The following is a 14245-nucleotide window of genomic DNA, read 5'->3' as shown; positions in this document are numbered from 1 at the left end:
TTTTTTACCTCTTTCGCCGAGTTTTTAGAGGTACCAGGAATGAGCCTAATGTCAGCCTTACAACTCTACAGAATAGGTAGACACATGACGTGATTCCATAATAACTAAGAAATGGAAGAGACTCAGAGGAACCACCTTATCCAATCTGTCCATAACTTGCAGCCCATTGCTGTCAAGTGACCATTGAATTTCTGCTTAGAAAACCTCCATCAATGGAATATCTTGGAAACTTATAAAGTAACTCATTCCAAATACAAACACCACAAATTGTTCTTTCTTTTATCATGTTTAAATCTACTTCTCTTTTAACTTCCATTCATATTTCTGGGTTTGATTTTTGGACCCAAGTTAAATGATATAATCGCTCTTCCACATTAGATCCTCTCAAATATTTAAGCATAGTAGAATTATCATTTTAATGCATATAAGTTTATACTAATCAGTAGACAAGTATAGTTTTTTTGTTTTATTCTGTTTTTTGTTTTTGTTTTTTTAGTTATACATTTTTTTAGTACAGGTTCCCCAAGCCTTTCTTTGGAAAGCAATTACTTTTAGTTTCTTTGGAACTCTGATAGAAGGAACTCCCAGGGTTTCACAGCTGAAAAAGCCCTTAAAATGGTCTAGTTAAATTTCTTGATTTATAGACGAGAAAACTGAAGACCAGAGATTAAGATGACTCCCCCAAACATATCTCAATGCTTGCTTAATAGGAAAGTTAGATCCAAGATATTAGGAGCACAGTGGTAGCAATGAACATGGAGGTTTAGTGGATTAAAGCTTCCCTTGCTATTGTTGGGGAGTCATTTCAACCATGTCTAACTCCTTATAACTCTTTTTGGAATTTTATTTGCAAAGATATTGTAGTGGTTTCTCATTTCTTTCTTTCTATAGCACTTTTTTTACAGAAGAGGAAACTGAGGTAAACATGAATGATTTACCCAATGTCACACTAGTTTGAAGCCAGATATAAAGATTTTGAAGATGAGTCTTTCTGACCAGGCCCAGAACCTTATAAATTACACCTAACTGCCCAAGAAGTTCCTCTGTGTACCAGTAAATTCAAATCTACTAGTTGAGGAGTCTATTGGCATTTTATCAATGATGTGGCCCAAATTTTGTCACAGCTACAGTGAGTTGCAGGTGTTTTGTTTTATCAATTGAGACCTTTTTGTGTGTATCAGATATATTTTTGACTGAGGAAACCTATATCTTCCTCAAATTAATGTTTTTAAAAGCATGAAGTACATAGTTATAAAGGAAAGCAATCATATTGAAAATAAATTTGTCAAAAATGGTATTTCTGACTGGGACTCTTCCTTGAGGTCCAGTTTCCTCATCTGGAAAATGAGGGACAGTGGGGGATTGGACTTGCATCTTCCTGAGTTTCTTTTCAGTTGTAGATATATGGTCCTATGACCTTATATTATCACTTCTAAGGGAAATCAGAGTGGCAAGATGATTTATGTAACTGCTTATTACCATGCTTGCTGCTTATATTATTGGAATTAAATCATTGTGAAATTCATAAAATAATAATTTCACTGCTTTCTCAATTTTAGGAAAACAATTCCAAAACATAGCCTAAGCAGAATAAAATCATCATGATCACATAAGTTTCTATAACATAAATGAAGACTTTTTGAGCTTAAAAATATGAGACAAAGATAGAGAGAAGGAATGAATGAACCTAAGTTAAAACAAAGCAATTACTTTTTTTAAAGTAAGGCCCAATCCTAAAACAAATCAAAACTAAAACTTCTCCCCCCTACACACACACACATACACACACACACACACACACACACACACATTTACTTAATCACTCATGCACACACAGTTTTAACACACTTTTTTTTCTATCACCACATGTACAATCCCAAACAGAAATGTGCATATTTAATTCAAATCCTACTGAAAAGTTTAAAAAAAAGCTAGGAATGGGCAACTCTCAGATGAAACACATTTATCATCAGAGAAAAAAGACAAAGCCTTCACATTTTAAAAATCTCTGAGCTAAATCAAAATTTCTTGTGAACATGAGAAGTTATTTACAGAAACTCCAGATAAAAGCTGTCATTTGAGATATACTTTTGCTTAGAAAAAAGAAATGTACTTGGTGTTTAGCAAATGTCTTCCAGCCCTTTGCATGAACATTTTTGGCTCAACTATAAGCAGAAATACCTTTTCAATTGACAAGGTGGCTTATGACACTAGCCATAACACAGAAGTAGAGTCAACAGATTGAAAAGCAAAATAAGATCTGTGGATCTTGAAAAGTAGAAATCTGGATTTAGAAGCCTTAAAAATGAACCATAAAAAGCAATCCTATTTAATATTCATCTTTTAAAAAAGATCGATAGTGGAAAAAAGCAGATTTAGGAGATGATCTTAACTCCCAATAAGTCTGTTTTATGTATACTTGTTATATAGATGCTTACACATTTGTTGACATGTTTACTGGAGGATATTATTTTGCCAACGTTTGCCCACCCCTAGCTATCACACACTAAAGAATGAAAAAAAAAATCTCTAACAGATAGCCATATCTATCTAGGTACAATCAGATAGATATATTTATCACCACAAATGGAACTCCTTGGCCTGTGCATGCCTATAAACATGCGCACACACACACATGCACAAATGCAAACAAATACAAGGATCCACTGCGAGAGTCTTTTCCATGCAGTAAATCCACAAGGTTAAACAAATAAAAATTAATCCAGCTAAGTCAAAAGTGTAGATGTAAATTCAGTTGAAGCAGAAATTCTCAGTTGCTGGTTAAGCAATAAGTAAACATGATCTCATGGATAAGCTAAGAAGCTACAGCATCCAGAAGGTGAAATAAGATTTATATTACAGCGATAACATCCTAAAGACAAACAACTGGAAACTTGTTTTGTTAATTGTTGCTGTCTTTCTTTTTTCAAAGAAAAAATTTCTAAACCTAAGATAGAAAGTTAAATTCAAAGTCCTATAAGAAATGAAATATTTTTTAGGTAAGGTAAGCAATCCCATACCTTAAATAATTCAAACTCCTTCTTTGGCATTAATAGCTAATAACAAATGATGAACATAAAATTAAATATTTAATATATCAGACCCACAGTTTGGATAAATAGAAACACATTTCAATATCAGTTTTCCTTTATCAAAATATATTTGACTTATCCATTTACATATCTATCTGTATGTATATAAATATGAGTATATATTATATATATGTTAATTCAATATATTGAATATATGTTAATTCAGTCTTACAAGAAATTACATTTTACATATTCTATATGGCTATTTTCACAAAATATGGTGAAATCCCTTGAAACAAAGGAAAAAGTCCATCACTGTTCTAAACTTACTATCCCCAACCAGAAGTATGAAGATAAAAAATTTATAAGAACTTTATATCACAATTACAGGTTTAAAACATTTTTATTTTCAGGCCTTAAATGGTAACTAAGACAAAACTACCTCATGGCATCTCCAACATACTTTTTACACATGTTCATGCCATTATCCTTGGACCTAATGTAAATCTGTTTACCAAATTTCAGGCAGTTAAAAAGCAGTTCTAAGAATTTGACAAGAGAGTTATATTAACATTAAGGACCACATGTGGGATACTATTGTGTCAGGGACATAACCAAATCAAAACCACTATAGTTTAAAAGTCCCAGGAGTGAAGAACATAGGTTGAAGACACAGGGAGGGTATGGAGTCCAAGGTCATAAGAGTCTAAACTCATTGCAGAGAGGTATCTGGTATGATTCAATGATGTATGTATATATATATATATATATATATGTATATATATCTATATATATATAGATATATATACATATATATATATATATATATGTATATATATAATAAACACACATACATACACATAAATGTATCTGTATATGTATACATATATATTCTATCTATATTAATTTTGTGTATATGTTGTATTTTAACTTTTAATATAGAAAGAAAAGAAAGTTTACAGCCAGACTGGCCATCTATCTTTGATAGTCAATGCAGATTAGAACTAGGCAGAGGTTACAGGAAAGCCAGTTGCAGGGTATATAGCATCTAACTATTAGAATTCTTGGATTATAGATCTTTCTAGGCCTCAATTTCATTATCTGTAAAATGATATTACTAGGTGATCTTGATCAGGCCTCTCAGCTCTGAATAGATGTTCCTATCTTTCTATCATATTAGGAAGATCATGAAAATTACATATGTGGAAAACATCTTGTAGGGAAAGTTATTTATTACCAAAGTTTTTTTTTTCCTTAACTGAAATATGTATGTGGGTGAATGCATGTTTGTGTGTGTATATATATATATATATATATATATATATATATATATATATGCACAAACATGCATTTCTCCTTGTTATAAGAGATATTCTAGAATTAATTTCAGTGATTAAAAGCCAAAATATGATTGTCTTGCCTTTCTTTTTTAGACTGGATTTGTGATTTCATTTATGTATGTTGCTCATGCTGAGGATATTCCTCTTCCAAAACAGAATAGTACCTTCTCTGTCAGTTGCAGTCTTGAAGAGTTGTATGGGAAATTGAGAGAATAAACAACTTTCCCAAAATTACACAGCCAAGAAGTGGCAGAGAAGAGAAATGAATTTAGGTTTCCAACTCAATATCTATTACACCATAAGGATTAATGTGTTCCTTGTCCACAAACAAAATAGTAAAAATTATATTAAGAAATTAATGGTACCTGTATAGTATGAGTATAAGGTGGATCAGCACGGCCTAATCCGGGCTCTTGGGGTCTCATAATATCTAAAATGTTATTTGGCACAAATCCAGAGTCTCCACTTGCACTTCGAACCTTCCACCATTGTTTTCTATCATCGAGAATCTGTCGAGAAAATAAAAAAAAAAGTTTAATAAAACATTAATCTTTGACTATAATTTCATTTTTATTATAACATCATAGAATATTAATATTAATCAAGAACTTTTCATTTCTTAAACTATGATAAATGCCATTCCTTAATCTGCAATTGGCAAAGATAGCAAAAAATGGCAATAGTTAAATATTGGGAGAGTTATGAAATGATAGGTACACAAGTATATAATTGGCAGAACTATGAAATGACACAATCATTTTGGAAAGCAATTTGGATTATTCAAAGTAACTAAAGTGTTTATCTCCTTTGAGCAAGAGACTCCATTACTGGTCATATACTCCAATGAAGCCATTGATAAGAAAGTTGCCTTCTGTACTAAAATATTTTAGTAGCATGTTTTGTAATACCAAAGATTTAGAAACTAAGTAGATACCCATCAATTGAAAAATAAGTAAAATTGTGGTGCATGTTTGTAATACTGTAAAAAATGATCTGTGTTGTGAATACAGACAAGGATGGAAAGATCTTTATAAATTGATGTTAAGTAAAGTAAACAGAGCCAAGAAAACTGTGTACTTATAATGTAAATGGAAAGAATAACTACATGAAAAAATTAAGTAAATACAGCAAAGTTATTTAGGTCAAGCTGCTCAAATGAAGAGGCATGAAAAGATACCCCAGGCCATCACTTCATGGATATGAGAGGTCCATAGTGTTATATGCATCTTTTGTGGTCTTTAAAAATGCTATTTATTATAGAGAATGACTTACAGGGGAGAGAGGAATTGCTATATCGGAGATAGCTGTGATCATATAAAAAAGAAACATTAATAAAAACCTTTTTTAAAGATTTATTTTTTATTATTTATCTTGCAGTTCTGTCCTATCATTTTCAGAATCAAAGTGAGAATTTTCATTTCTAGTTCAGTAAAGATAAGTGTTAATTCAGCTAATCTATATAACACAAATGCATCTAGAGTCAGCAGAACTACTTTGTCCAACTGTTTTCTGGTACTGTTACATGATGTTTATAATCATGATCATATTTGAGGCTAGGAGGGAAGAAGGTAAAAACCATTAAATATATTGTTATTCCAATCATGTAAGTCTTGTTCCCCTAAATAAGTCTTCCATTTGCTTTTACCTTCAAACTTAGCTTGACCATGATAGTCTAGGTAGAGCTCCCTAAGTGAACAACATATTTAAAGGTAAGAGAAAAAAAATCCAAGGAACAAACTGCTATGTATTACATGCAACTAGTTGTGTATCTCTATATAAATCTATGTGTTAAGATTAGGCAGATTGCAAATTTTAAAGAGATATATTGGTTTGAACTTCAAATTCATCTTATTGATTTAGTATACTTACATATACACACGCACACACATACACATGTACTGGCAAATAATGAAAAGTAAAAACATAGTCCTTGATTGCAAGGAACTCTTCTAATGAGAAAGAAAAATGAAAATAATTATGTATGTATAAGATAAAAACTTGTATTTACAAACACATAATGGATATTATATATATATATATCCTTTACATATTTAAAGATGTATATGTTGCTTCATCCATTAGCCTGAGTTCCTTATAATACCTTGCAAATAGTAAGTGCTTAATAAATACTCATTGACTGATTGCATACCCTAAGCAATATTTCTTTTATCTTCTTATGTGCTTGCCAAAGTAGTCCAGGCAGCATCTTGGAGACCTTTCTAGTTTTCTTCTAACATTATGAGAATATCATTGCTTCAACCAATTCATCTACTCATCATCTCTCACTACATGAACAGTCCATCTTCTCTTCTAATCATATCTATCTGATGACATTTATCTTACTCATATTTTTAAAAGTTCCTCATTGGTTACACATTACAATTGATTCACATTTATATCATGTTAACAGATTTACAGTATTTTAGGTATACTATCTCATTTGAGGGACATACACACACATACATAGAAACACATACCCCACTCCTCCCTCTTCATACACACCTACATATCTTTCCTATCCCTGCTGTCTCTGCTTGAATTTTGCTCTTTAACTTGCCTTGCTATTACTTAACCTCCCCCCACCCATAGATCCCTCCCTTGTCTTCTTCCCTCACCCTTAGCTTCCCTATTGGCCCATCCTTCTACCCTTAATTCTTCATAGATTCTGGAAGTTGCTATACCGTTCATGATATGTAACTAGTATTACCTATTAAACTCATTCCTGATGCCAGTAGGTTTTCAGAATTATGACACTCCTCCCCCCTCTAATGTCTGTGTCTATTCTTCCTCTGCATCTCAGTCATATAACATGATTTTTTTTTTACCTTAACTCTACCCCAAACTTTCTTTTAAGCAACCCTATCATTAATGTCAAACATAGGGTGTACTTTTTATATATATAATATGTATGCATATATATATATATATGTATACACACACACACACACACACACATACATATAAACAATTTGTCCCTGTTGTGTTCCTAGAAAGTGATCTTTGATTTTGGCTCTTAAATGATAAAATTTCTATTAAGTTTGGGGTTGGTTGAAAAAAAAGCCTGAAAATCCACAAGTTCATTGAATGTCCATTTTTTCTTGTTCAATATTACAGATAATTTTACTGGATATATTTTTGGTTGCAGGCCTAGTTCTTTTAATTGTCAGTAGATATGATTCCAGGACTTGTAGTCTTTTATTGTGGCTGCTAAGTACTGTACAATGCTAATTGTAACTCCAGCATATTTGATTTTTTTTTCTTGTTTCTTGAAAAGTTTTCTTCTTTGAAAAATCTTTGATTTGGAGGTTCGAAATAATATTCCTATGTGTTGTCCACCAAGGATCTCTTTAAGGTAGTAATCAGTGTATTTTTTTTTCTATTTCTACTTTCTTCTCATGTTCTATCACTCCAGGACAATTTTCTTGGATTATTTCTTGCATTATTGTGTCAAGATCCTTTTTTTTTGGTCACAACTTTCAGGCCGTTTAATTATTCTTATATTTTCTCTTCTTGATCTGTTCTCCAGATCTGACATTTTTCTTAAAAAATGTTTTGCATTCTGTTCTATTTTTTTTATTCTTTATAATTTGTTTTGTTATTTTTTGGTCTTTCATAGCTTCACTGGTTTTCCCCTGAAGTCCCTTCAAAGACTTATTTATATCTTTGAGACACAGTATCTCCTTTTCTGGTTGCTTGACTTTTTTTTTTTTAGTTTTTCCTCATTTTTCTCATTTGCTTTTTAAATTCTTTTTTTAGTTCTTCTATAAATTTTCTCTGGGCAGGGAGCCATTTCACATTACACTTTGGGGCAGAAGCTTTTTTTTTTTTTACTTCAGTGTCCTGCTCTGAAGATGAACCCCAGTCTTCCCTCTTTCCATAATAGATTTCTATGGAGTTATTTCTTCTTTGCCAATTCATTTTTTTAAATAAGAAGTATTATTGTAAGCACCTCTAGTCATGGGGGGAAAAGGTGCCTCAAGCTTCCCTTCAGTTCTCCCCTCTGACAAGGAACCCCAAACCAAAAGCTCCCCTCTCCTGCAAGTGCCCACATTCAGTAGTTTCCCTGACCACTGCCTCTCCGTAGTCATTGGGTGTGCTGGTTTCTTGTTGCCCAGGTCATAGCTCTGCAGCACAACTGGGCCTTGCTCCTAATCAGCTAAAATTCCCTCAATTATACCAGACTCAGGCCCTCAATTGAGTCTGGGAGATGAAAGTTTCTAAGGTTCTTGGAGAGGCTCCAGCCAAACTCCGCTCGCCTGAGGGCTCTCTACCCTGGAGGTGTTTGCTCTTCAAATGGGTTAATCTCTACCCTGAGGATTTTCTTCAGATCTTCTTGGGTTGTAGCTGGAGGACTCTTGTTCTGCTCTAAGTTTTCTTGATTTTCCCCCAGTCAATATTTGCCCTGAGGTGCAAATTTGTTCTGTTTATATGGGAAATATAGAGAGCCTAAAATTTACCAATCTACTCTGCCATCTTCCCAGAATCCTCCAAACATTCACTTTTAAAATATTGTTCAAGGGCACTAAATACATATAAATTATTCTTTTTAGAACTTAATAATTAAATATTAATAGTGATTAACTCTGAAACAACCAAATAAATATAAGCAAGAGACTGGACAATTATGCACAAGTGATAAAATAATATAAGTAGTACAAGAAACTTAATATTTTTCATATTTGAATTATGGGATGTCATAAATGAAATAAAAGGCTTATAGAAGAGGAGACATTTTAAGGAATTAATGAAAAGGAAAGAATGCACTGGATGAGACGAAGAGTATTCTGTGTAAAAAAACAGGGCTTTGTCCAAGGATCTGATTCAGAAAATGGACTACATGGCCTTTAAAAGTCCCTTTCGTAAGAATCAGTTCAAGATGGTAAACAAACAAACAAATAAACAAAAGATCCATATTGGCCATAAGTTTGAACACCAAAAAATCCAGATAGTTTTAATTAAGTAAAAATCTAAATAAATCTCTCTATCACACAGAGTATTATAATGATATTATTTCATTTTCCTATTAACCTCCCCAACTAAATCAGGTCAGTAATAATGGGTACAAATATTAATTTTCTGCAGCTGACTTCCAAATCTGTATTGATAAGCCTAATAATTGCTAACTGTCTTCTGGAAAGGACTTCTATTAAAATGGCCATAACCATCTTAAATCTAATATATCCAAAATAAAAGCTATTATTTTCTTCCTCAAAAACCATACTCCTAACTTCTTTATGTCTATTCAGGACACCACTAACCTTTCAATCATTCTCATTCTTGAACTTGGAGTCATTTTTGATTCGTTCCTCTTTCTCAAACTCCCATACTTATTCAGTATCCTAATCTTACAGATTTGACCTCAAAAGCATCTTTGGTCTCTCTCCCCTTCTTTTAACTTACTTGGCTTTTGTTCAAGTCGTTATTATCCCTCACCCCTACTACAGTAAAAGAATCTCGATTGGTTTCTGCTTCCATTATCTACTCTCTCCAATCACTCCTTCACACTGCTGCCAAATTGATGTTCCTAAAATAGATCCATGTCACTTCACTGCTCAAACACCAGAGGTTCCTTATAGTCTTCCAAGACAACATACAAAATCTTCAATCTAGCATTCGAAGCCCTCTCACAATATATAGCTCTAACCTACTTTTCTAGTTCAGAATACTCTCACAATTTCTATTATGATAAAAAATGACCTGGTAGCTGTTTCCTGTACATATTAATTCACTGCTTGTTTCTGTTTATTTGCCATGAGGTGATCTTCATGTCTGGAATGATGTCCCTCCTCACCTTGATTTCATTGAACCACTAAATTCCTTTAAAACATAGCTCAGGTGGAGCTTCCCCGATATGGGAAGACCTTCCCAATTTTCCTAGATATTGGTACAGGCTTGGCTTCCTCTTGAAATTACTCTATGTTCATGTTTTTGATATGTTTTATATTTACTTATTTTATAGTGTTTTTATTTCTCCCAGTAAAATATAAATTCCTTGAGTGCAGAGGCTATTTCATTTTTGCCTTTTTAGTTCTAGCACTTAACAGGGCCTTCTAGTCAACAAGCAATTAATAAATGTTTGATGAATTAGACAGACACAAAAAGTAGATGGAAAAGAGAAAAAACAGATTTAACTTTTTATTAAAACTGAATTTCAAATGGTTCATGGGAGATATTGTTGGAGCTTTTCATCCTATATGTTCACACTCAGCAGCAAAACAAAGATAATTGGCTTCTCAAATAAATAAAGGACTAGAAAAGATATATAGACATATATAGAGAGAGTTTTTATCTAATTGAATGTCTAGAAATAAGATAAAGGCTCTAATTAACCATATACTTATAATGGTAAGCCAGCTTTGAACTTAGTCTTATATCCTCAGCTTAATAATAAGCTAATTATAAATATAAGAACAACAATTTTTTTTAAGTATAAGTACTTATCTCCCAAGGTTGTTGCAAGGTTCAGACAGTGTGTAAAAGTGACTTTCAAATTTAATGTGCTATGTAAATGACAATTATCATTGTTACCATTATTATAATTATCATTTACAGTAGGAGTTGAAGATACCATTACCTCTAATATGTCATCCTTCATTACAGAAAGCTCACTGCTGTTCCTGGCCACAAAATCATACTTAGATTTGGCATATTTCTTGGTAGGGGCTTTGAGTAGGTCATAATTCCTGAAACAAATAAAAAAAATTACTGCTGGATGTTTTAAAAAAAAAAAAAGTCCATCAAAAGGAAATTATCTAGGGAGTCTCCAGTTGAATACAATATTTCTTAGGGCTAAATGTTACAACTATCAAGATGTAATAATCTAGGTTATTATTCATTCATATCTTTTCCCTATCTTCTTTAATTCTACTTTCTTGTTCCTTAGCAAATAGGTAAAAGTTCATTAGAATTTTTAACAAAATGGATGAAATTAAAACTTAAATCAAGTAAATTTTCTGCTTAATGCTTACTATTAATTGAAGGATTTTGATTCGTCTATGGGTTCTACTTATTCAAGCTACGTAACCAAATTATTCACAAGGCCTGTGAAAAGAGTTATGCACAAGGTAAACAAAAGGCCAACCCAACTTGCTGTGTCATGAATATGATACTGAATAGGTAAATATATTGAATTAGAGTAAATATAGATTTTTTTAAAATGGGAACTTCAGCACTCAACTTTGTTGAGATCTTATAATAAGATTGTCCTTCATCACTTCAAAGCAGTAAGAAAGGTGTCTCTTCTCCACTCTTTCTCCCATTGGAAGTAAAAGAAGGGAAAAAAAGAAATTTATATCATAGATGGAGAAAAAATCTGAGATACTAAGAGAAAATAGAAAACAAATGTCTAATACAATAAAGAAAATATTATGAGGCTAAGAAATTGTGAGAAGAAAGCTCCAAAAGAAAAAGAAACTACAGTTAGAATTCAAGAAAAGAAAACAGAAAGGCAAAAAAAATCCTTAAGAGTGAATGGAAGGCCTACCCCCCCAATTGAGGATGAGATAAAGAGAAAAATATAGCTCTCCATTAAAAAAAAATTAAAGAAGAGATTTTATGGCAGAATAGAATTTGGACACAATTTTTTAAAAACCCTATAGGAAATAAAGCTCAAAAATTCTACCATACAGAAAATATTAAAGCAAAACCAAAAGACAATAAAATATGAAAACAGAACTTTTAGATTTGGAATCTGGGATTCAGAGGAATAATCTAAGAATCTGTCTACTCTCAAAATTATAAATTATAGAGGTGGAACTGATCTACATCAATAGAGGGAATTTCTGATTGACAAATTCCCAGTATTCATGAAATCACAGATCAATTTCCTATCCAATAAATTACCAAATGAATTTTTTAAATTTTAAATGATTTTTGAAAAATAACCAAAATTCAATAAAAGATCAAGAATGTAAATAAAAAACATTTTGCCAAATTAGAATTGTTATTATAAATGGTAACTGACATTTATCTACATTTAATTTTTAGATTGGTTGATCAGGAGAATGCTGTTGACATAGTTTTCTCAGATTTCAGCAAAGCATTTGACAAAGTCTTTCAGGCCATTATTATGAAAAAATAGAAACAGAGTAAATGATAACAGAATTAGGATAAATTTAAATGAATTGAATGATGGATCCAAATTTTAATAATTTTGTGTTAACTTGGAGAAGGGCTTCTGATGGAGTGTTCCAGAGATATGTTCTGGATCATTTGATTTTTAATACCATTATGAATGACAGAGATAAATGCAGAGAATAGCAGAGATGGAACGTTAATCAAACTGCAAGTGACACAAAACTAAAATGATAGATGTCAGAATCAAGATTCAAAAAGTTCTTGACAGACAAGTATACTGAGCCAAACTAAAACAAACAAACAAACAAACAAAAAACAAAACAACAACAACAAAAAAAAAACCACATTTAATATAGGGTAAATATATTGACTATTTTTAGAAAAATTCCACTTCAAAAGTACAAGACAAGGTTGACAGATGGCCAGATAGCAGTTTATCAGAAAAAGATCTGGAGGTTTTAATGGTCTAACAGTTCCATACAGGTTAACAGCAAGGTAGCACAATGCATACAACATTGGGCGTGGAGTCTAGAAGATCTGAATTCAAATCAATCTCAGATACTAGTTGTGTAATCCTGGACAAATCATTTAATCTCTCTCTGCTTCAGTTTTCTCATCTGTAAAAAATAGAATTAATAATAGCATCTATTTTTAGGATTATGAGAATCAAATGAGATAATATTACTAATGCATTTTGCAAATCTTAAAGTGATATGTAAATGCTAGCTATTACTATTATCAGAATCCTCCAAAAGTTAGATAGATAATTTAAGATTACACAGTTATAGTTACTACTTTGTTCAAAGTTAGGCAGAGAAGATATGTTAAATAAATAGCATTATTATCCATATTTCATTTATACATGCTTCCTTCTCTATAATCAATGTTGCTCATCTCTTCTCCTTTATATCACCCTTCTATCCTGGGGTAATTAGTTATTACAGTTAACTGAGTATGTGCCAAATTGTGAACAAAAGATGAGATAAATGTTAGACACTCTCTGGGAAGTTTTTTCACTGTAATTGGGCAAACAAAATCTTCTATAGCAGCATTCTTTAAGGCCAGTTTAAGCCTTCAACCTGTCTCAGAGAAATAATTCAATGTTCTATGGGGCCATATGATGTAGTCAACCAAAAAATAACAATTAGAAATAAGTTTAGTTCTGTCCAGGACTTCATATAAAAATCTATAATGTATCAGAACATGTAATTTCAATTTCTCATTCAGAACAAGAATAATGAGCTTGATATTTATGTTAAATGTGAAAGGCAAGGAAATTGAATTAGCAGTTTAAAAAGAACTCTAAAATTATTCCCCAGATTCTAAATAATCATTCAAATGTCATGTATAAACCACAACACAGTAAATTCACTGATCAGTGAATAGATTTCATATACTATCTGTACTTCATTCTTGGCAAATAATTAAAATCCTATGGTAGTACAATAATTGTGATCAAGATGCTAAATCTCTCTTTGAACTTTAAACAAGAGAAGATCTTTCAGAGATCTTTGAATTTCTACAGTACAGATGCTAGTGGATTGGTTATAAGAACTTCTTGATCAACTTGTTGGGCTTTAGAAAGTGACAATTCTATATTTGGGGTTTTAAGGAAATTTCTCCAGTAGAGGATGTGATTATGAATATTGATACCTATTGAGAAGATTAAAAACACCTGCAAGGGTATGGACTTGATCAAGAGGGTTCCTTAGAGTAGTGAGGCTTTGGAACTTCTGATTCTGTCTTCGATGGAAGGTATAAATATGCTTTCCTAGCACTTCCTGGAGGGACAGAACT

General features: G+C 32.0%; 1 protein-coding gene across 3 annotated transcripts in view; it reads right to left on the bottom strand.

The window, feature by feature from the left end:
* EPS8 (EGFR pathway substrate 8, signaling adaptor) overlaps nucleotides 1–14245 on the bottom strand; it is a 232425-nt gene that overhangs the window by 20789 nt on the left and 197391 nt on the right. For all 3 annotated transcript variants that reach the window (XM_074268960.1, XM_074268958.1, XM_074268959.1), the window contains 2 exons: nucleotides 10947–11055; nucleotides 4738–4881 (listed from right to left, as the gene is read on the bottom strand). In XM_074268960.1, coding sequence (XP_074125061.1) covers nucleotides 4738–4881; nucleotides 10947–11055 — 253 coding nt within the window. The remainder of the gene's footprint in view (nucleotides 1–4737; nucleotides 4882–10946; nucleotides 11056–14245) is intronic.

This window comes from Sminthopsis crassicaudata, chromosome 5 (genome assembly GCF_048593235.1).
Source record: "Sminthopsis crassicaudata isolate SCR6 chromosome 5, ASM4859323v1, whole genome shotgun sequence".
Taxonomy (NCBI): Eukaryota; Metazoa; Chordata; class Mammalia; order Dasyuromorphia; family Dasyuridae; genus Sminthopsis; species Sminthopsis crassicaudata.
The sequence above is the reverse complement of the archived record's forward strand: the minus strand, read 5'-3'. Positions and strand labels throughout refer to the sequence as shown.